Source organism: Montipora foliosa, chromosome 13 (genome assembly GCF_036669935.1).
Source record: "Montipora foliosa isolate CH-2021 chromosome 13, ASM3666993v2, whole genome shotgun sequence".
NCBI classification, from domain to species: Eukaryota; Metazoa; Cnidaria; class Anthozoa; order Scleractinia; family Acroporidae; genus Montipora; species Montipora foliosa.
In genome coordinates this window covers 31715682-31738288 of record NC_090881.1, presented here as the reverse complement: position 1 = coordinate 31738288, position 22607 = coordinate 31715682, and the positions used below count along the sequence as shown (strand labels likewise).

General features: G+C 42.0%; 1 protein-coding gene across 1 annotated transcript in view; it reads right to left on the bottom strand.

The window, feature by feature from the left end:
* Nucleotides 1-367: 367 nt before the first annotated feature.
* Nucleotides 368-22607, bottom strand: part of LOC137983612 (uncharacterized) — an 85799-nt gene continuing 63559 nt past the window's right edge. The window contains exons 51-75 of the mRNA XM_068830760.1: nucleotides 22020-22240; nucleotides 20965-21548; nucleotides 20400-20878; nucleotides 19376-19792; nucleotides 18957-19125; nucleotides 17829-18073; nucleotides 17204-17380; nucleotides 16287-16569; nucleotides 15324-15703; nucleotides 13649-13833; nucleotides 12977-13262; nucleotides 11449-11706; nucleotides 10956-11183; nucleotides 10124-10357; nucleotides 9709-9993; nucleotides 9125-9352; nucleotides 8620-8706; nucleotides 6882-7046; nucleotides 5809-5972; nucleotides 5061-5223; nucleotides 4643-4931; nucleotides 3843-4444; nucleotides 2239-2445; nucleotides 1507-1664; nucleotides 368-1246 (exon numbers count right to left, since the gene is read on the bottom strand). Coding sequence (XP_068686861.1) covers nucleotides 931-1246; nucleotides 1507-1664; nucleotides 2239-2445; nucleotides 3843-4444; nucleotides 4643-4931; nucleotides 5061-5223; nucleotides 5809-5972; nucleotides 6882-7046; nucleotides 8620-8706; nucleotides 9125-9352; nucleotides 9709-9993; nucleotides 10124-10357; nucleotides 10956-11183; nucleotides 11449-11706; nucleotides 12977-13262; nucleotides 13649-13833; nucleotides 15324-15703; nucleotides 16287-16569; nucleotides 17204-17380; nucleotides 17829-18073; nucleotides 18957-19125; nucleotides 19376-19792; nucleotides 20400-20878; nucleotides 20965-21548; nucleotides 22020-22240 — 6810 coding nt within the window. The 3' untranslated portion in view covers nucleotides 368-930. The remainder of the gene's footprint in view (nucleotides 1247-1506; nucleotides 1665-2238; nucleotides 2446-3842; nucleotides 4445-4642; nucleotides 4932-5060; nucleotides 5224-5808; nucleotides 5973-6881; nucleotides 7047-8619; nucleotides 8707-9124; nucleotides 9353-9708; nucleotides 9994-10123; nucleotides 10358-10955; nucleotides 11184-11448; nucleotides 11707-12976; nucleotides 13263-13648; nucleotides 13834-15323; nucleotides 15704-16286; nucleotides 16570-17203; nucleotides 17381-17828; nucleotides 18074-18956; nucleotides 19126-19375; nucleotides 19793-20399; nucleotides 20879-20964; nucleotides 21549-22019; nucleotides 22241-22607) is intronic.

Sequence of the window (22607 nt, the reverse complement as noted above, 5' to 3'; positions counted from 1 at the left end):
CTCAAAAACGCGCATGCTTAAACTCCCTTACATGCATGACGCGAAATTCACGTTAGCACGAGGAGTGAGCAGGTGCCTTAAAGTTCAAATAGCAAATTTTTGGCTATGAGAACCCTACGGCGTATGTTCTCCCACATAGAGTTTCCCAGAGCATTGGGTCGACCCAAGGCTCTGGTGACGAGAACGTTGCTCTACCAACGAAGCTATCAAGTCCGTTGGGAGCTCGTCATTTGTGAGTTCAAGTTTATCTCTTTCGAGGTGAACGAAATGATTGTGCGAACTTCGTTACACGGAAAAGAGGTCCAGCTTTCTGCACAGGACTGTGAAATAGGCGTGTTCACCGATTCTAACATAATTCTCACAAAGGCAATGGAAAACTTGCATTTATTCAAAACATAAAATGAGGTAAAAAATTAAAAAACTATTTTTGTAATCACAATAAATAACACGCCAGGAAAACAGCAGTACAAAAATACTAGGATTATTCTTCGGTAAACAGACCGAAGAATTGCAATCATGATACAAATTACTCTCAAGTCATTTCCCTCGACTAACATATTTGAAAAGATGGAGCTCAACGTCCTACCGTCTACGCCGGGTTTTTTAAAAAAAGCCTTAACTCTTGCTATAAGTCTTTGACATTCAATTATAAATACTAAAATATTTCAATAAATACCATAAACTGAGATTCTAGCTCTACACCTATCCTATTATTCTTGTTAAGATCAGTTTTTAACGACTATTTATTTACAAAGGGCTGCAAGACTTGTATTTTTATTCATTTGACTACTGTACCAGCCAGGCTCTGCAATGTCGTATACTACAAAATATTATGTGCCAGCCAATTGCGTATTAAAAAACAAATTTTATCAATGTATCTGAACTTCTCATTCCTGTACCAGCGGAGAGTTCAGACTACTCCAAAACTCATCATTTTGAAGCCTTCAATTCTTTCGTTTTCTTTGCAATCTCCTCTTCTAAATAGTCCACTTTCATCAACAGATTATCTTTGCGTTGTTCGGCGTTGGACAGTTGTTGTCGCATGACTTCTAGCCTATCCTCGGATATGTTGTTGTCTTGCTCCATCTCATTGACACTGAAGTTTAGATCCGACTCTATTTTTAACACTTGTGCCAGCTCTGTGTTCAGAGTATCGACTCGCCCCTTCAAATCACTTATCTGTCGCTCAAGCAGTTCCTTGGGAGATTTTAAACCTGTTTTGACACCATAATGTCGGGACTTGGGTCTAAATAAAAGGAAACGCATAAACGTTTGAAAATGTTATAAGTTGTATAGTTTCAAGATTTGGAATAGTCTTAACAAGAGAGGCGGGAAGTCTTTGTCTTTTAAGATACAACATGACCTCACATACCATCCTTACAATTCCCGGGACATTTAGCGATACCAGAATAGCAAAGTGAACATGAGGAAAGCAAAAAGAAAATAATCACAATTCCACGTTGCTTTCTTGATTTAAAAAAAGCGCCTAAACTCTGCTCCTCTCACCTTTGTTCTTCTCCAGTCCTCTCGCCTCTTAGCTCTTTCAGCCTCGTCACGGCGAATTCCTCTTTCCTCGAAGAAGGCGCATGCGCGGATGAGAGGTACTCCTTTAGTTTGGCACGAGTAACGAAAGCGTTCTTACGAGCCAGGCGTTCCGTGATTCCCTATGGAGTGGTAGAAAGGCAATTGGTTAGTGAGCTTTCCAAACGTAAGGCATTCTGATCGATCGGTTCGATGAAAAGATTGTCAGAAAACCATCTCGGACGCCGAGAGGGGAGCTCTCTGTCTGCTAAAGCTTTCTTGCAGGATCCCATAACTAGGAGCGAAGAACAACCCTATATTCCTGTCACGTCGTTTTCACAGACCTGTCGCGGACGTTAGCGTTACATTATGTGATTTTGAAACCCGAACTGCCGAACCCCAAGACTTGAAATGTAAGCTATTGGAAATATAATCTCGGTGAACTTTAGACCCTTTTTGTGTAGTGTATGAGAGGAGAGTTTTCAGAGACAACCTGTCAGGCCACAATCGTGGGAAAATAAATAATTTTAAAATTACATAAAGCGTGTGATTATTTGTCGCGAGACCCGTTCACGGTTTTAATTTCTAGCATTTCAGGTGATACTTCAATCGCCAAACTAAGTGCAACATACAGACTGAACTTGACTTAAAATTACCGCCATCGTAATATTGCAATTAAATATTTACGATAATTTAAAAGCATGGAATTCAACCTACATGTACAGAGAAGTCAGCATCGATTGGACTGGACACCTTAATGTTCACCAGTTCTCCCACAACATTCACTCTCTCAGTCATAGTTCGCGCGGGCTTGAATGCCGTTTCCAAGGGACTAGCACTAGGTGCATTACCCACAAGGCCTTGAGCGGTGGGCGTGTTGCGGGAGCGTGCAAAGAACATGTCTTGACAACAAATACGGATCGCCTAAGGAGTGATGACAAGAAAAACTTTTGTTAATCCCACACTTGAAGACATCACAAAACAGAAGAGACAATCAGATGTCAGTAAAGAAAAACGCGAAATCCTGGAGATAAGGAGCGCATGCGCGGGAAAGAAGAGAGTAAAAATGTTCTGAGCTTTTTTTCTCTTTTCATCACCTCATGCATGCTGTACGGTGACAGGTTTACCTCCAGAAAAAGAATTCGGGAACTTTTACACCGCCTATTGCTTAAAGTGCACCTTATCTCAAAGTATTTCACCTTGCAAAAGTTAAATGTCTAACATATATTTAACAATTGCTTAGCTAGATTTTACTTTTAATAGATCGTTTTCACGTGACGTCATCACCTTCCAAAATCTAAAACTAAAGATCCACCAAAGTTTTTATCCTCATCAGGCATAAGAGGCGGCATATCTATATCTGTTGACAATTTCACAGCTCAATAGCGTGCTTCGTTCGGAAACCAGAGCATTTTGAATTTCCGGATTATGTAGGTGCGTGACACAAAGCTACGATCAAGTTTGTTGAAAAATATATACTTATCTCATGATTTTGAGCCCTTTTAGAAGTTAGAGCATTAGGAAAAGTGCTTATGTAAATGCTTGTTTTTTCAGTAGTGATAATCAGTCGCCTAGATAGCCAAAGTAAGTTCCAGATGTTTACACTATTTTCCGGCCGCCATATTGGTGTACCACTGAGGTACACCAATATGGCGTTTTCATACTGGGCTCTGTAAATTTCTGCGAAACATTTCGACGAATATCTGAAGTTTGGGGAAACGCAGAGGCCTAAAACTTGGACAAGTGTCTTATTTCTTTATCTTCTATAAGATAACAATTTCTTAGCGTTTTGCACTGGATAGTTTTTGATTTATTTTTTTTATTGCGTGACAGTGAAAACGATCTATAGGGCTAATGAGCTACGAGAGAGTAACAAAGCTGGCATTCATTTGTCCCATGGTCGAGTTAGTGGTGAGAGGTATGGGTCTTTTCCTTTAATGACGTCAAGAACTAATTTACATTGCCAAGGTTCTTTCAAAACTATAATGCAAAGTAGTTTATGACATCATAGAGGAAATAGGCCCATGACTCTCACTGCCTCGGCCAAGGGACAAACGATTGCCAGCATCTTTCTCTTACATACCTTCTGAGGCGCATTAAAAAGTAAAATCTGGAGATGCAGGGGTAGAGAAATTTTTGAAACTTAATTTTCCCTAAAATAAATATTTTAAGATTAGGTGCATATTAATGAATCTGGACTTTCTGCAACGGAACTTACCATCACAATAAGGGTATGAGGATCAAGGAGCCATTATGTACATGCTTCACCCATGGAAGGATGACACAAGAAAGAAAGGGATGAATTGCTTTACTCGACTTACCTTGTAGAATTCCCGAAGGAAGAGTGGATTCTGATCATCGACCAAATCATCAACCTTGATGTGTGACAGGGCGTGCATAATCACCACCAGGAAGTCGCCTACACTTTCCAATCGTTCCTGTCGCACAAACAGAACCCTGCGCGCATGCTCGTAAAAAAATGAACTCCGGAAGGCGTTGCGGTCATAGTTGTTGGGTGGCAGATTAGAAGCAAGCAGCAACGTCACCTCTGGTGTGTCCATGGCCTTCTGTAACATTTGTGTGATGAAGACTCCAAAGCGATAAACGACGAAATTAGCAGGACTAAGTTCGTTGATGTCGACAGGTACTAAGTCTCCCCTGCATAGCCACTGCGCATCCTTTATGTCAATGTATGGGCGGCCACCTTTAGCCCCAGCGACCCCTCCTTCGCCAATGTTATTCTTCAGCATATTTTCGATTTCATTGACACTGTCGAAAATTGGAGAGCCAATCAGCATAGAGACCCAGTCCTGCTCCGATATGCCCGCGGGCAGTCCCGCGGTAATAACCGGTGTAGCTGCGCCTGCACCCAATCGGCCATCAGCTGAGGTTGCCAGCAATGTTTCTGACTCAGTGGGGATTTCTGGTAAGATTAAAAAAAGGATTAAATTTCACCACCTTGGCCTTAGCGTCGTGATAATTGACGTCATACCAAACACAAGACAGTTGTCATTATGACATGGGATGATTAACTTAAGCCTTCCGGACTCAAAGTGATTTAATAAAACCTATAATGGATATGCTACCAAATAAAATCCAAGCTTCCTCCGCCTTTCATTACCTGTTTCCCTCTTGCGTGTATCCGATGGCGCTTTTGGCACAGATGGTGTGCTTGCTCTCAAAATTTGTGCTTCCTGTTTCTGTAGCGCGCTCATCTCTTCTCTTTCCTTCCGTTCGGCAGTTTCTGTTTCATCCTTCGCCGCCGTTTTAATCTTCTGCATTTCTGCTTCTTTCTTTTTCTTTCTTCTCGCCTCGAGTTTCTCGCGAAGAGCAGCTTTAGTCTTTTCTTGTTCCTTCTTGAGATTAGCTTCGAATTTAGCCATGTTTTGCTCATGCTCTCTCATTAGTTTCTAAAAAACAATGAATTTTTTTCCCAAAACATTGACATCATAATTCACTTCAACAAAACACCTCCGCATCGCATGTGTTGTCTCTCTTTTCTTGCCTATTACAAATGTGACCGCAATCGTCCTACTTACCTCCTTTTCCTCTTCAGTCATCCCCCTTTGCGCCATTGCTAACTGTTTAGCAGCTTCGCGTTCTTGAGCCGTCTTCACTCTCTTCGCAGCTCTCTCAGCCTCCCTCTCTGCCAGCCTCAACTCCTCTCGTTCTCTTTCACTCTCCAGTTCAGCTTCAAGACGTCTATAAAAATCAAAACACAGGTGAGCTTGCACTGAGAACTTTTGGTAAGTTCATACCAATTTCTGCACAACTAGTATGGCCTGCAGCGGCAGGCGTTCGAAGGGGAAGAGAAACGGAGAACCGGTGGGAGAACGGCGAGGGCGCTCGTTCTCCCGTCGGTCGTCCCTTCCTCTTCGAACGCGCAGGCTACAACTAGTATGGCACGCGCGGATCTATCACGGGAAATGAGTCCTGCTTTTTTGTTTTTCGGGTAAAAACTCTTAATTAAGTGAAGAAAGTGATCTATGGTGACTCGGGAATACTCCGAAAAAGTTCGAGTGCACTTCGCAGGAGTCCAGCCTTACGACCTTCCTATTACTACTACTAGTTCGGATTTTCTTCCACCGAGCGATAGAAAACTCGCAAGAGCTACGCCACTAAACTACTAGGTTTCAGGTCACAATACCGATTAAAATACAGCCTGACAGTATAGTTGAAATTACACAAACAAAAGGAGAGAAAAATATGTAAAGAATGGAGTTAGTCTTAAGCAATGGTTCTGCTTGTTAGTTATAGTCTAAAGGAATCAAATTTTTTTCTTCTTACTTGACTTCATCGTCCATTTTTTTCTTTTGTTCTTCGCTTTGTTGCTGTCTCTGTGCTTTGATCTTGTTAATCTTCTCCGCCATCTCAAACATGGTTTGCTCGCGATATTCCTTTGCTGCCTGCGAAGCCCGTTCAGCTTCTTCAGCGTAGCTTTTTATCAGGTCCTAGTGCACAACACAAAACAAAATCCTGTCGTTGAACACAGAGACGACTGAAATACAAGTGATTAGTTGCACGCCCAATTTTGACACCCGTTTATGCCTGGGCATTTTCTACCTATTTCCAACAACTAGTAGTAAGCTCGGATTATTAAAATGCGTTCGACAGTCGCTTTGCAAGCAAAGGAGAAGGATTGGGCAAGAAACAATCAATCACGGTGTGCGCGATCGTCATTTGCGCATACGACCTATCACTGCACGTAAGACGTAATTCAAGATGGCGCTGAAAAAGCAGGCGAGCGAATGACGTAACGAAAATTTGCTACAGCTCACCCAACGCACAGGATACCCAAGATTAGAAATCGAAAGCAAGAAGGTAAATGTTGGGGTCAACGTTATTCTTAAGTTGGGGGTAAACGCAGCTGTTTCTCTTTACTTGAAGACAAGAGTTTAGGGGACACTTTGAGCCGTTAATTGCCTGTATTCTTACAAACGAGTGCTGTTGAGATTAACAGAAGAGCTAGGGGACAATTCGTGACACGTATTGAAATCGACGTACATCTATTTACTTATATTCCTGCCGAACACTGAAAACTGAAGCATAATTTCAAATGTTAATGGAAACCATAAGGACATGATTGGAGAGTTTGTGTTCTGATGGGACGCATTTAGACGTTATTCAGTTTTCAATAACGTTACCAGATTGAATGGACAGACATTATTGTACTTTGATACTTTCAAACAACTAAGGTTCAGGAAGGCAACAGAGAGCCTGCTTTGTAGGTTTGTCCAAACTCAAGCTTAAACGTAGAACAAACCTACATGAAAAGGCGGGTTTAAAGCACGTTAACACAACGATAAGTAGAATCCAATGGCAAACAAACAACTTTCAGGAAAATTGGTCACTTATCCTACCTCTTCGGTTGAAAGCTCACTCATTGTGCCGGCGAGCTCTTGTAGTTGTCTCTCTCTAAGCTCTAATCTGCCATGTGCGTGTTTGACCTCAAGGGATGGTACAGTATCAAGTTCAGCTTGAGCAACTTTCTCCTGTGTTTCTGTGTCAAACTGGGCCCGTTGTTTCTGTACATTATAGATGGTAAACATACACTATAAAAACCAATACTACCAGCAAGTGTTCTTCTTTCTCTTTTCCTTTAAATTTTAAAGGTGCGGTTCCGCAACCGCCATCAGAAGGGGTTTTAAACTTTAATTTAGAGAGAATAACTGCTTACTTTGAGTATAATTGGAAGATTTAAGGATCCGCCATAATGATACTTTTAAACTAATCGCTTCCGCATCAACGATTCAGACTAAGGAAAGAATGACTTCGTTGACTCCGGCAGTGGCTTAAATTCAGGTGTGTAAATGCGAATTAGTAAATGTGAAGAATGGGAGGCCGACACTCCCGTGTTGCATACTAAATCGGCTGTTTATACTCGCTGCGTCCCTTGATAAGCTCATAGGGAGTTAACGCAAGGACGCCCACGCCGCCAACGAGAACGTCGTCTCAAAATACGATTTCCTGTTATTCCAATAATTTCGTTATAACCCCAAGTCGTTTGGAATGGAAAGTGCATATCAACATTAAGAAACGATGTGGTTGTTTGGGAAAATAATTTAAAATGTTTCGTCAGGTTCTCACGTCCTCTACACAACCTCAAAGTTGGTCAATTTACGTCGTTGTTAAGGACGAGGACGGCAAAAAAATGTACAGGGCGTGCTGAGGTATTGTTTTTGCTAATAGACTTCTTTACCGATACGGCGGCCATTTTGATTTCTATTGTTTCGAATAGCTATTATGGGATGCCCAGGGGGGCAAATACATATTAATTTGCCCCCTGAGCATCCCATAATGTCTTCTGAAACAATAGAAATCAAAATGGTCGCCGTATCTGCAAAAAGGTCGATTAAACCCATTGTTCCCTGGCGTTCTCGTTGCCGTCGTCGTCGCCCTTGCGTAAGCTCACTAATAAGGGCATGACGTAGCTTTCTCAGGTATTCTTGGATTTTACATGACGTCACGGCCGCCATGTTGGTGTCCCCAAACAATGAAATGACGGCCATGTTGGTGTCCCGATCCAATCCTCCGGGAATTCAAAGCTATTATTATGCTAACGTCTTCTTTTGTTTTCGTTTAAAAACATGGCTGTTGATCACGTGAGTGAAACCCAAGAATTCCAAGGCAAAATTTTCAAAAGAGGCCGATTTTTTGGGTCAAACTTCGGGAGGCTGAAAAAATACGAAATACAAGTCCTATAATAGCCTAATTAGTATGGATCGAAAGCTTAACTGTCCTAGATTTGTACTATGCAAAAAAACGCACAAAAAAAGACCTATTAGACGAGAAATAACACATTTCCCAAAAGTATCGAAAATGGCCATTTTTCGCAAAATAGCACACCATGCATCAAGTGCAAAATTCCAGGTAAAATTTACTCCCATTTCCAAGTGCAAATGTTTCAATGTCACTCTCTTCACGAATATACGGTTGCCAATTATTTTTTATCGTGGTGGCACTTTTTATGGATAAAGGATTAAAAAGTTAACTTCACAAACCACGAGAAGTGCTTGGAAAAATAACCTCACTGAAAATCATTTTCGCAAAGTTAACGAATAAAGAAAAGATTGAAAAGCTGTTTGGAAAATCTATTACCTTGTGTTTTAACTTCAACTCCGCTTTCTTCTGAGACAGTTCCGCAGTACTCATAGAGTTTGCGTTGGCAATCAAATCCATGAATTCCTGAAAGTGGTGCGCAAACAAAGAAACCACGTCTTTAGTTTATCAACTACAATACTTGTTAAAGAAGTGACCTTTGAGTCGATGTTATATCACGCTTAAGCAAAAAGAAAATTGAAGTTCCAGACGTCATGACGGGCAACCGAAAGTTAGGTGTTTATCCGTTTCCGCCTAAACCAATGAGTTTGAAAGCTTTTGTTCACCAAAAAATAATTCAATTCAATTCTAGTTCCCAGTTCCCAGCGTTCTCGTTCCTTGACCCGTTTATCCCTTGGGTTTTTTTGCCTAGATATAACACGAAATTCACATTTTAAAAAAATGCATGGCAGTCGTAAAGAGAATTAACATTCAGATCTTGGGAGTGAAAGAGTTAAGGTCATGTTGTGCAATTTGTACTTAATACTGTTGTCGCCGTTCTAACCTTTTCCTGTTTAGCCACGATTTCTTCTCTTTCCGCTTGTCTCGACTCAGCCATCTGAGCCCGCGCTTCAGCCTTTGCAGCGGCAATCTCTCTGCTGAACTGCTCTTCTAACTGTACTCTCTCGCGCATGTGCCTTTGTTGTAGGACTTGATAAATAGTGTTCCCTGCTCGCTCACTGTCTAAATCTTGCACTGCGTTTATCAGTGCTGACTTCTGTGCTTCACGAACCTGCAATTGAATCAGATTGAAGTTAAGGCCTTTTCCCTTAGCCACAACAAAATGAAGGAAATTTTCAGTTTACAAAGGCAACAGAACTTTGCGATTGAAAATCGCAAGTGGCCAAAGTACCCTTTTTATTCACATAAAGCGGATTTTTACTGCTCTGCTTTTGTACCACCACGCTCGGTTGTTGGCCGACAGGTTAAACGCTACTATCCTAACCTAATCGGAAGTAAGATACCAAGCAGCGGTGACGCTGAGGCGCACCTTTTCCCTCGCCTTGTGTGCAACCTAAATGAAATGGCTTTGTGTTCTAATTAGTTCAATGGACTGTGCTGTCTGTTTGCAACCGCTCAATCTCTTACCATGTCATCTTCGATGTTTTGTCGCTCATCTTGCTGATTCATCAATTCTTTGGCCATTTCAGCCTTATGTCTTTGCTCTAAAGCGGCTGCCTTTCGCTTTTTCCTTTCAGCAATCTTCTCGCTAAGTGATGCCAACTGTCTCTGTTTCTCGACATCCATGCTTCGCGAGAGAAATTCGAGTTCCTGTTTGTGTTGCTCCATTAATGCATCCGCCTGTTCCTTGGACAGCTCGCCACGTTTTTGTGACCATTCCTTGTTAAAGGCCGCCTTCTTTGCTTCGATCAACTGAAAGAAAAAACAATTGCATCTGACCTTCGCCTCCGTTTCTCTACATTGGCACGCTGTTTTAATTTGAGAAAAACAAATCATTAAGTGATTGATTCGGAAATCGCATTTGTTGATGTACCCCACCCACCTTGAGTTTCTGTTCTTCAATTTGATCAGTGACTTGCTGTCCTGCAGTGTGCTCTTCAGTTGTCAGTTCTTTTTCCAAAGTTAACACCTCCTCAGCTTGCTTCACGTCAAGCGCAGCTTGCTGCTCGATCTGTCTCTCAGCCAATTGATCCAGCTCCTGACTCACTATATCTCCCACTTTAGCTTCGGCGGCTTCCAACACCTGTAAAGTGGCTTCATCGCCTGATAACTCGGCCTAGGAAGGAAAAATAATAAAGCACATCCATTTAACAGTCTCACATAGAACTGAATACAACTGATCATTTATAAGCTGAATGACCCACCATGCATTTAAGTAGCTCTATTATCGATCACCTCTGGATGCATAGCCTGCGAACGCAGATGTATTTCCGGCGGAAATACGTCTGCGTTAGTAGGCTACTGGATGCAAGACTCGAGAGATGAATTCATTTCCACAAGATTTCCTACACTCGGTTGAGACACCGCTTTTCAACGGTTACCTTGAAGTCGACTTACACCGATTTTGTGTATTTAAAATGAAACTTGGACTACTGCTTCAAGTAATAGTCTGTGTTAACTGTAAGTGTCGTATCGACATCTTTGAGAATCACGATCACTTCACCGTACAAGCCCCTCCAAGTCATTGCTTTTGTTCAGAAAGATGAAAATATTTGGACATTTTACATCATAAAATTCCCTTCCGATCAGCTGTATCTTACACTGAATGATCTAAGGCATGCTTTTTGTAAATTCACCATCATAGTTTCACCTCTAAATGACGGAATATAAGAACACAACCGCAATTTACTAGATCCCAGACAAATTCATCCTACCTGTTTTTTGCTCATGGCTTTAAGTTCTTCTTTCATAGCTTGTTCCTTCCTCATTTCTTCCTTATACCGTCTTCTCGCCGCCAGCTTCGCCGCTAGCACCGCACGGCTATGTCTCTCCATGTCACCGTAGCGTTCTTTGATTTCTTCAGCCTCCTCCAAATACTTTGCAACTGCTTCTCGTTGTTCTTCCTCTGTCATTTCTGTCTTCTTTAGCAGGCTTTGTACCACCTGGCGAGCAAACAATTAGAACATCGAAAAGCGCTAACATTTTAAATATGTTACAATGACAGTTATCGATGGATCCGGCGAGGATCCCTCAAAACATTTTTTTCAGCTCAAGTAAAAGGAATATTGAGGAAACTGCCGCAAATAAACAGAAAGAAGGAAATACAACCCGCATAAAACCGCATTCTCTGACTGCATTTAACGCACTTAACGTGGCCCTGCATTTAACGCGCAACCACAACGAAACAAAGCCGTTATTCATTTTTACCTGTTGCCGTTTCTTTTCTTCTTGTTCTCCTTCTACCTCAGCCAAGACAGCAATGAGTGCCCCTTCCTCTCTGCGCATGTCAGCATTTCGCCGCTGATCAAGTGCTGCAATTATCTCTGCCTCCTCGGGGGATCCGGGAGTCACGTGTTTTAGTTCTTCCTTCAGCTCTTCTTCTTTTTTCTTGGATTTCCTTCGGTCTTTCCGCTCCTTCATCTTTTCTTTCATGTTGACTCTTCTAGAAGCCGCCCTAGAATGAAGCTATGTACAAAGAAGAAACACGATTGCATTAGCCCTTTCCATCTTTGCCAAGAAGAGAAATCCTAAATCCTCCTTCCACTTTTGGAACGAGTGGCTGGCTAAGCAAGTAAGCTGTGCGTCCACCTCAGGTGCTATGTTATCATCCTAGTCTAGTATTTAGTAGTTCTAAACTTCACTAGAAAAAATGAAGTTCCTATTTCTCGGATATTAAATCTAAACGGCTGTTATAGGCAATATTTTTCTGTGGTACCGTTAAGTAATCTAATGTAGACGAGTTTTCCTTTTTTTCATCATTCGCAAATTGCACTGATAGATAAACGCAGGACCACGTGACCAGAAGGATACAACAACGAGACATAAGCGTCACGGCGGTTTTGCAGACCGACTTATTATTATTATTATTATTATTATTATTATTATTATTATTATTATTATTATTATATATATATATATTTTTGGAACCTTCAGATCGGAGGACAAGAACGACTACGAGTACGAAATTTCCGTTCTGAGCATGCGCATAAGGTTTGGAGTCCGACAAGTGCACATGCTCAGAACGGAAAACTCAAACTCGCAGTTGTCCTCGCCTCCCATCCAAAGGTCCAATTTATACGAATGAAAGTTTCCAAAGAAACTGTGGGGCTACGCGCGTGGGTGGGAAGTGAGACACGAACGATTGGTTTTATCACACGCGTTGATGAACGTGAATTAACCTTTTCCTTCACAAGATCGAAACGTTCATTCTCCTAACTAGCACCATAGGTTTCTTTGTTGGGTAGTCATGAGAATCTGGTGTAATATCAATTGAAATAAAACGTGCTTTAAGCTGATAATTATCTTGATTCTCAATACCTGTCTCCCAGACATTTCATTGAAATTGCGAGGAGAATTTACACGCTGAAGGGCTCGCGCCCGAAATATCCGCCCAGTAAATCATCTGTCTTATGGCGGTTCAGTAACTTACCTTATCAAGTTGTTCATGATAAAAACAATTTTCGAGTTGATTTAGATCGATTTTCCCACAAAATTAGCGGACCTTTCTAGAAAATCGTAAGCGTTACATAATTAATTACTACCCTTGGATTTGAGAGTGGTCCCTCGTGCAACTTGAAACCTATCTAAAAGCTCTTAAAATTGTTCCTAGCACGGTGGACGTCGGAAGAGTTACAGTACTTATCGTTGGTATGACATTTGGCCACGTAAGCCGCGTGCCAGACCGAAAACTGCGGCAACCGCCAGTTGTAAATGTGTCCTTCTGTTACTTAATTACCTCTCTGACTTCTTCAAAAGCTCCTTCAATCTCTTCAGGAGCAATTGAAAAATTCATTGCCTTAACACGAGCTTCCATCTCCTTATCAAAGGCCTCCCGTCTTCCCGATTCCATATCTTCTCTTTCACGATCACTCTCCTCTTCGTACGCCAGTGCCAATTCAGCCAGCAGCTTCTCTTGTTGCTGAGCCAATAAAACCAGATCTCTGTCCAGTTCATCCTCCTCGGGGAGATCAAGATCTATTACGTCACTTATACCAGCTGCACGGGCCTCGTTCTTATGTCGACTACAATGGAATGGCAAACAATTTTTTTTTTCGAGTCTCAGTAAGATCTCTCTCTGACCCTAAATTTGTACAGTAAGTGGTTCATACTGAGCAGCACTAATCTCATCGCAACTGGTCATCTTGTCATGGAAAATGCACTCCAAAACATTACACTTTTTTACAACAATTTTGAGCGGCGCTGTATATCTATGTTGTACAAGGTGTTTCAAATTTGCGAGTTTGTAAATGAGATTCTGATGGGAGGTCCACCGATTTAAAGAAATCCACTAAGCAGTAATCTTATATCGTACTAAGCTAAACATGGTGAGTTAAAGCGTTGTTTTTATAAGTATTAGATAGATAGATAGATAGATAGTTAGCAGGAAACCAGTATACAAAATTCATACTTGTAAAGTTCCTTCTTCCGCTTCTTTCTCTCGTCCTTCAATAGTTGTCTAATATCCCTCAGCTTTTTCTGCTTCTGTTGCTCAATGTCGTCCTGTACGGCGGCCATCTTGTCAGAATATTCTCTGATCAATGCTTCTTTCTCTTCCTCGCTTTCTACTCGCCGCAGTCTTTCTTTGAGCTCCTCCTGAAATGTTGCAAAAACAAGATTAATTTATTACTTCTCCAACAATCGGAGAAAGGTGGATGAAAATCGAAATAGGAATGGCACCAAAAACATAATTTCAATGTACGAATTTGCGTTATAAGGATGATATCTGTTTACAAACATTGTTTTCGTCATTCAAATGTACCAACCACGGGAACAAAAGACCCTCTGTTACGACAGCCAATGTGGCTCTGTCTGGCACAGCAATGAGAATATTTGTCGTCAACGATATCTTTCCTATTGTAATTATTGTACGCGATTGATCATACATTCAAATGAAAAAATGACTAGAAATTAACCAAGAAATGCACCGACACGACAAGTAATGTGAAAGTTTATCGTCATGCGAACATTCTACATTATCAGGAGCCAATGAGGAGCCTGTCTATGCGCAACCTCGTTCCCAGGGTCTCCCTTCTCTACCTCCATTGTCAGCAGAGAAGAGAGACCCTGAGAACGAGGTTGCCATATGCGCTATATCCTTGAGTCAACGTTTGCGCGTATCTTTCTATTTTTAGAACTAACCCTTCGGAAGGAGAGTCACATTTATATCAATTTACATCAATTTGCACAATTTCCACACATTGTCTGTGCTATTTTTGCCTTCGATTCACAATATCTTTATTTTGATTGGCCGTTCTTATAGTGCTTGCAGAGCTGAAGAACTCGTGGCGTTCTAAAAATAGAAGGATACGCGCAAAAGTTGACTCATAAAGCTTGTATGGGAGAAGCAACGCTCCTATTCATGGACTTCTGACGACAAAAATACTTAAAAAATTATTCCATGAGCCCGCGTTGGATGCGAGATGGTAAATAGCCAACGTGGCGCGTAGCGCCGAGTTGGGTATTACCAATCTCGTATCCAACAAAGGGCGAATGGAATAATTGTTTTATTAAATTCTCGAACTTCGGTTTTGCAAAATTTTATTTAAGTTTAAGAAACGACCGGAAAGTGATGAGACTTCCGGGCGCCAAAAATTTTATGCTGAGCGACATTTGCCGCATTCATTTCCATATAAGGTCAAACGCATGTATAACGGCTGGTAACCGAGATCCAGTGAACCAATGAGAAAGCTAGAATTGCATTATCCGAGGTTGAGAATATAATAATGAATATTATTAAAAACTGGATCATTGGATAATGCAATTCGAGAATTTTGATTGGCTAAGCTATTATGGGTTATGAGCCAATATACCACGATCTACAAACACGGCAAGCATATGCGTGATTTTTTGGGCCTTTTTATTTTTATTGTAGTCTAGTTTTCTGTATTTTGGGGGCGTTTTTAATAAAACAATTATTCCACTCGCGCTTGTTGAATATGAGATGATTATAGCCAACTCGGCGCTACGCGCCTCGTTGGCTATCTATCATCTCATATCCAATGCGCGCTCATGGAATAATTGTTAAATAAACTTCACATGAACCCCTAATTCACAATGATAATCATACCATCTGTAATGCTTACCTGCAGATTGGCTATAGCTTTTGTTTTCCTCTCTTCATATGCTTGTATCACCTCGGATATAACTTTCATCTCATTTGATCGTAATTCATTTTCCAGTTGAGCGCATTCCAGCGTGTGTTTCTCCATCAAGTCCTTTGCTATCTCTTTCCTCTTCTCCTCTGTCAGTCCGCCTGATGCCGCGATTTCAGCAATGTTCACAGCTTCGGAGCTGAATTTTTCTCCCATCTGCCCAACCTCTACCTTGGATAGGATTTCAGTGGCTGATATTGTTGTGGTTTCCGTGGGGTTACGTTGATGTGGTTTAGGTGACAGAGTCATGCCTGACGCTTGTTGGATTTGTTCAGTCGTGACACCACTTGGGGTCACGTGGCTGGTTGGAACTGAGAAGACAAGAAGAATTCAAGCGAGAACTATTAAGTGGGCTAGGTCACGCTATTTTAGGTAATTTTGTTTAATTTTGTTAGTTATGAGCTCTAAACGTCAAATTGGAAGAGCAGGAGTCTTTCATTTGCAAAATCACGGCCACATAGCAACTGAGAATGATTTTCCAGCTGTGTAAATGACATTTTGATATAGACGGATATAAATTTGAAAAAAGGTGGGTCGACGTTTTTCAAATTTACCCAAATTCAATCAATTTCAATCCTCTCCAGTTTTGTCCATCCATGTCCCTTTTTGGCTTCCCTGTGTTTTGTTAGAGTTCTTCTATAGTTTTGAACAGTTACTTTGATATTTTAGTTAATTCTATGACCATTCGATCAGTGCTGAAATTGCCTAAAATTGCGTGACCTAGCCCTTTTAACAACACCAAATCAGGAAGGAGCAACTAAGTAGTGATGAACAAAAATTTTGATACAGAATTTCTCTCAACGTCGAGATATGGACCGAACTAGTTCAGTTATATGGCGATAGCATTAAATAAACAGTATGAATGAGCATTCAGCTAAATCAGCGACTACATACCAATAGCAGTCACTTTTTCTCCACTACTAGAGGCACCGACGCCGGCCGCAGCACTGATGACGTCAAACTTGGGACCTCCACCTAACACAGCATAACCACCGCCAACAACTTGACCAGCGGAATTCATCAGTACAGGCATGCCCTCCTCAAGCAGTCGTATCAAACGTTGAAGCAGCGGGAGCAACTCTCTGTTGGACTCTGGCAATGGAAGATCATCGCCGTATATACCTGATAATGTGACTTCATATTCACCAGCGATCATAGCACTACCAGTCAATAGGAGCTGATGTACAAAGAGAACACAGGAAAAGAAACTTCATTAACAAGCCCCAAGTCAAAATTAATGTTATATATCCATTCCTTCAGCATTACCCACCCCGCCCTCACCCCGCCAAGAAAATTGAAAAAAAAAAAAGAAATTCCCGTTAGTACAAGGACCAGGTCTCAAGTACTTGTCACGGTTCTATCATGCAAAAGCAAACCTAGACAACGTCTTCTCACTCTTATCACTGGTTTGAAAATAATTCATCCCGCTTAGCACTGAGGCTTATTTTAAAACAGGACAAATCAATAAACAGGACTTGTGACCTGCAGTTGGTAATTAACATGAATTTTGTAAGATATTTCGGTTGCAATATGAAAACAACCCAAAGGCCAAAACACAGCCTGCGTGGCAGGCGTTCGAAGGTGAAAGGAAGTGAGAACCGACGGGAGAACGAGGAGTTCGCGCGAGGAGTTCGCGCGAGGACTTCCTCGAACTCCGGTCGGTTCTCCCTTCTCTTCCCCTTCGAAAGCCTGCCATGCAGGCTAGCCAAAACAAGACACCAGACTTCTTTCAAAGCGTATGACTAGTCTCCAGTTTTTCCGCTGTAAAATTTGGATTTCTCACACGGCACTTGTTTGACAGCTCCGCCTACCTTGGCTTCCAAGGCAGAAATCTCTGCCTTGTTTCTGACGTATTCTAGGGTCGAATGCTCCTCGTCCAACTGTTCCATGCGACTTTGCAATTGATCTTGTAGCTCAGCACGCAGCCTGGCCTTGGACTGCTGGAAGCGCTCGGTTACCGCAGCTTCCGCTTCAGGATTTAGTGCACCCTGGAAACAGAGAAGAGTTGATTGGCAGCACTTTAACTTTTTGTCGTAAGTAGTTAACAAAAAAATTGCAATCTTTGAAGTTTGCTCAAGAAATTGCTTTGGAACAATGTATTAAAATAAGGAGTCTCTGTGCATTTCCGATTTACGGATTTTACTCTTAAAGTCTCTTACACAGACCAAGCCTGGGGAAGGTATTGTATTGTATCAGAAGCTCCGCTATCCAGGATAGATAGGATCTGTTCTCCTTTGGAAGCTTATTGACGATTTACTTATCCTTACACTTAAAGGTAGATCGTTTCTTTAAGTTAAACATCGGTGAGTGTTTTAACAGCTAATGTCGCTTAATATATGTGGCTGCAAAATGCCACGTTTACCAACAGCATCTTCTCTTCAACTCGGCTGGATATGAGTTCACTACATACAGTCTTTTCAAAGGAAAGGACAATACCTGTAGCTCATCCATCCTGTTGTTGAACTTAGTTTCTTCAGTCTGCAGCTTATCAAAGAAACGCGTAATTGAATCAGCAAATCGTTTATGAGCTGCGTTGTGACTGTCTTCCTTCTGTCTTTCCAGGGCATCAAACATTGTCAGTACGGCTACGACATCAGGGGGCAAACCAGCTGCATGATCAACAGAAGCTTCGCTACGCCGTTGTACTTCACGGTGAGCAGCGTCTGCCAACGAAACCGTTTCTGTGGAAAAGAAAAAGCAGACACTTGAGAGATTTGGCATACCGTTTACCGCAAACGGCGAACGGCAGGCTGAAAAAAAATTGTTTTATTTTAGGGTCAGTTCTTGCTTGGTTCTAAAGACATTGAACATCTCAGAAGAGAGGGACGAGATAGAGTAACATCATTTTGGTGGTTTTGTCACAAACAGCAGCCTGCCTTTTCAAAGTTTTCCGTTTCGCTTGAACGCGTTGCTAAATCACTCAGCTATAAAGTGAGATTCTTCAAAGTTATGCGGTTTTATTTCAGGTATAGGTATTGGAGGAACTAATCACCTTTCTGGGAAGTACGCAACTACTACAAAGTCTTCTGGGATTGGACCCTAACAACAAAAGAGCTGCGTCCTAAAGGGATCCAATGAAATTAGAGGTCGTAAAAAACTGCGCCCTATCTCGGGGCTACCTTTCTTGCAGTCTTGGAAAATGAATAGCATATTGTGCTTAGTGTGAAGTCCTCGTCAATTCTGGGTCGTTTCAGTCCTTTGTGGGGGCTCGAGGCTAGTCTGGCAGTTTGTGTGACACTACATTTTTTTTCGTTTGCCCCCACGAATCGAAGAAGTGGAACATACCCTGAAAACTTACCATTCGCAAACTAGCCTATGACAAGTGGAACATTCCTAAACTATAAGACGCATAATAATTTGTGTCACTTCTGTTGTAGATCGCGATGTTTCCACCACTTACTGCTAGCCTTCATCAGGCGATAAGGTCGACTGGTTACGCGCTACTACATGTATCACGGTGAACCAACACTTAAGTTAAATAACCAAGGAGAAAGACCTGCCTTTGTGATCACATTTTTTTTAATGATCAAATTTTTTATTCTTGTGGATTAACGATGACAATACCTTCTTTTATATTTTCAAGCTTTTCCTGAACTTGGTAGGCAGTCACATTTTCATCTTCCATCAGCTGTCGGTATACATTGGACTCTAACTCAGTCAGCTCGTCTTCACGATGTCTCTGGCGCCGCCAGAAACTTCGGCGACCTGCAAGTTCCTCTTCTAACAGAGCAACCTGTATATTGCAATCAAAGTGGGTTTTTGATCACAAGGAAGATTCTTTTTTCCGAAAAGATTGAAGTGGGTGTCTTGTGTGCGTGACTTAAGGGTAGGACGATTGCGCAGTGTAGCCAGCGAGAGTAAAAGATGTAAAAGTGGAGGGAAGGCAATGTTTTGAAAATCGTTTCATAATAGAGCGAGAACTTTTTATGTTATTTTTCATTTCAATGCAAAAAAAAAATTCTTTAAGATGACATAAGACTTACTGATCCTGGAGGTGGCCGACGCTTCCTCTGTGGACTTGACGAAAGCGTGACAGGCTCTGTCACTCCAAACTCGTGGTTAACCTTCACACCACAGATGGTCGACAGAGATCCAGTCACTGGATCCACGGCTTTTTCACCGATCATAATAGGGACCAGTCCTTCCCCACCAGGGTCCTCTAAGGAACCTCCCAGAGGTATAACTGTATCTGTCTCCTGATTCTTATCGATACCGAGTATCGGTACCTCAAGGTCCGTCCCTGAGGGATCCCTCATAGCAGTGCCAACAAGTATAGGGAGCAATTGACCTGTAGCTGAAAACTCGTACATTCCTGGGCTTCCACCGCTCTCAGCCAATAGCGTACAGCGTTCCTCACGTCGCATAATGTCGTGTACATTTCTCAACAGATACGTCATCACCTTGGAAGTGAAAAGTAGTGTAGTAAAATTTTATCGTGAGTTAGAATAGGCGGTTTTGCAGCGACCGTTTTCGAATTCTCACGGCTGGACTGGATCTAGCATGAAATGGAGGCTAACGAGGGCAAATCTTTTCAATTGTAAATTATTTTGCCCGCATTAGCCTCCATTTCATGCCAGATCCAGTCCAAACGGTAGAATACGAAACTGGCCCCCAAAAAACACCTAGTTATTTCTTTCACCCATACGGCGTGGATGACCTAACATAGAAATCACATATTGAGATAAGTTTTAAAGCTTTACCGACGAGAAATTCATTTAGTTTCAAATTAGAAATGTCTGTAGTTGCGTCAAGTGTTTCTAAAGTTCATGTGTTCCTAAATATAATTTCTTCTCTGTCAGTTTCTTTGTTCCCAAGGTTTTCATGTTAAGCTTCTCGTTGATAAGTTTTCTTTATCAACCTTATCATCTAAGGTTGTCATTCCCTCTTTTCACATGAATTATCTTATTGAATAGTGTTAAACTGAAGTCAAAAGCGACAGGAATAGTTAACTCTCTTACAAAGGATCAAAGAACAAAATACATTCAGCCTGAAGAATTACAAAATCACCTTTGATCTTCCACGCTGAAGATCCTTCTGTGCAGTCTCCAAAATACTAAGTTCCTGTCGTCCGTCCAAGCCGTCTGGCCCTGTAACAGCCTCTTTCAGCGCATCTAGTGCATCTAGAACGCGGTACTCATAGTAGAGCTCGCCTACATCTAAGACAAATTGATAGCCGCCTCCCATGGGATCCAGGTCCCTGTCTTCTCCATCGTCCACCAGTCTGGCACTAGTTACTTTAAGAGGTCTCCCAGAAAGAGGCTCAGTAAAGGAATCGCCGAGTAGCACTGGGATCTCGTCACCCCTTTCTGGATCCCCGAGAGATCCACCCAGGGGAATTACGTTGCCCGACCTTGGATCAATGGTTACGCCTACAATAGGTGCTGGGTGTCCTGTGTTGGGATCAAGCATCATAGAACCAATCTCTATGGCCACTGGTAGTCCTGTAACAGGATCAGCATGGCAGCCTCCAATCGGGTAGGCGTTACCTTTTGCAAAGAAAATCATTGTGAGATTATTCATTGTTACAGTTAACATGGGTTTGGAATGATACGACGCTTTGAGGTGGTCTCACCTGTTTCAGGGTGAATGGTCATTCCCAAAATCGGCACAGGTAGACCAGTTTTGCCGCAAATCATTCTTCCGTTAAGCCTCATGTCTCCTCTTTTTTCTACAGGGGTCAGAGCCGTCTTGACAGGCAAACCAGTCTCGGGATTGTTCGGGTACGGGATGTACGGGATCAGCACTTCTGCCGAATTTGCTGCGTCTGCATTAGTGCAATCAGCAGTGATGGTGAGACGCGATGCAAGTGGATCATAAGCAACATTTCCTTCAATTGGCATGACACGACCATTGTTTTGGTGAATGAAGAAATTGGAAGGAACCGGAACATTGGTCACGTTATCAGCCAACAGCATGTTAGCTGTTCTGGGGTCGGGAATGAGTAGTCCTGTGTGCATGTCCTGTGAAACAATGTCAGTGGCTCGGATTGTGCCATCGCCATTAAAGAGATAATCCAGTCCCAGTAGCTCTCCTTCAATTGTACAAAGCCTCGCGCCAGTGACATCCCCAAGTAGCGCCCAGGCTCCACGTCGCTGGCATTCGCTTTGGATTTCCACGGACAAGCGCTGGATGATTGCATCCACGCGGCTACCAACCCTGTTTGATATTAAAAGAGGAATCTATCAATGAATTTATCATCTCTTTAACAATGGTAACGAGTATGCCAGCTCGATCTAGTTAAGACCACCCTCCCCCCCCCCCCCTTATTTCAATGATGAAAAAATGGCAGACTTCAACTTTTGCGGGAATTCATAATTTTGGCCACGATTGTAGCTCGCGCGCGTCACATTTGGCTCAGTGGCTGACCATCCGAACAAGTATAAGAACGAGAAATACCTACTGTTGCAGGCAATCAGAGATTTTTCCAGTATTCCTATATCACCATTGACGACTCCTTCAGGTAAGTGTTTTGTATTTATCAACAAAACCACTGAAGATGATTATCAAACGTAGATGGGGTGGGTTAGTGTGGATTAACATGTTCCACCAATACACCAACTGAGTCACGTGTTCACTCACCCCTTCCCATAGGAGGCATCGAAATTGCTCCATGAACGTAATGTTTACCTGTGTTCTAATTGGTCGTTGAAGTCTCCAATCAAGTCCTTTTTTCCTTTATTTTCATTGTAGGTTTTTAGCACGCGAACCGCTTCTCGCAAAGATGCTTCAAATGCTACCAAATGTGCTTCACGAGCCTCTTCGTCTTCACGTAAATTAACTTTCTGTCGCTGCAAAATTTGCTGGAAATTGAAACCAAGTTCTTTTCGCCTTTCAAGTTCAGCTTCAAGCTAAAAACAAATAAAGCAGAATGTTCCTGTTATATGTAAATTGTTACTAGCAAACCAATAATCATTGTCACTCTACCGATCAACATCATTCAATACAATACATACTCAACTAACCACCCCCATTGGTTAGGGCTTTTCAGGGCCAATGGAGCACTATCAACGACACGACGAAAGAGAAAAACAACAACAACAACAACAACAAGTGTTAAGAATCCTAACAGGCTGGAGGCAAACCAGTTGGCTATTTACAATTGAGAAGTTGAGCAACGGCCTACCAGGATCAAATTCAACAGGTGGTAAGAATGGGTCTTGAAACCCGGTATCTTCGGATTTCAACACAAGGCCTTTTAACCACTGGGCCACACTG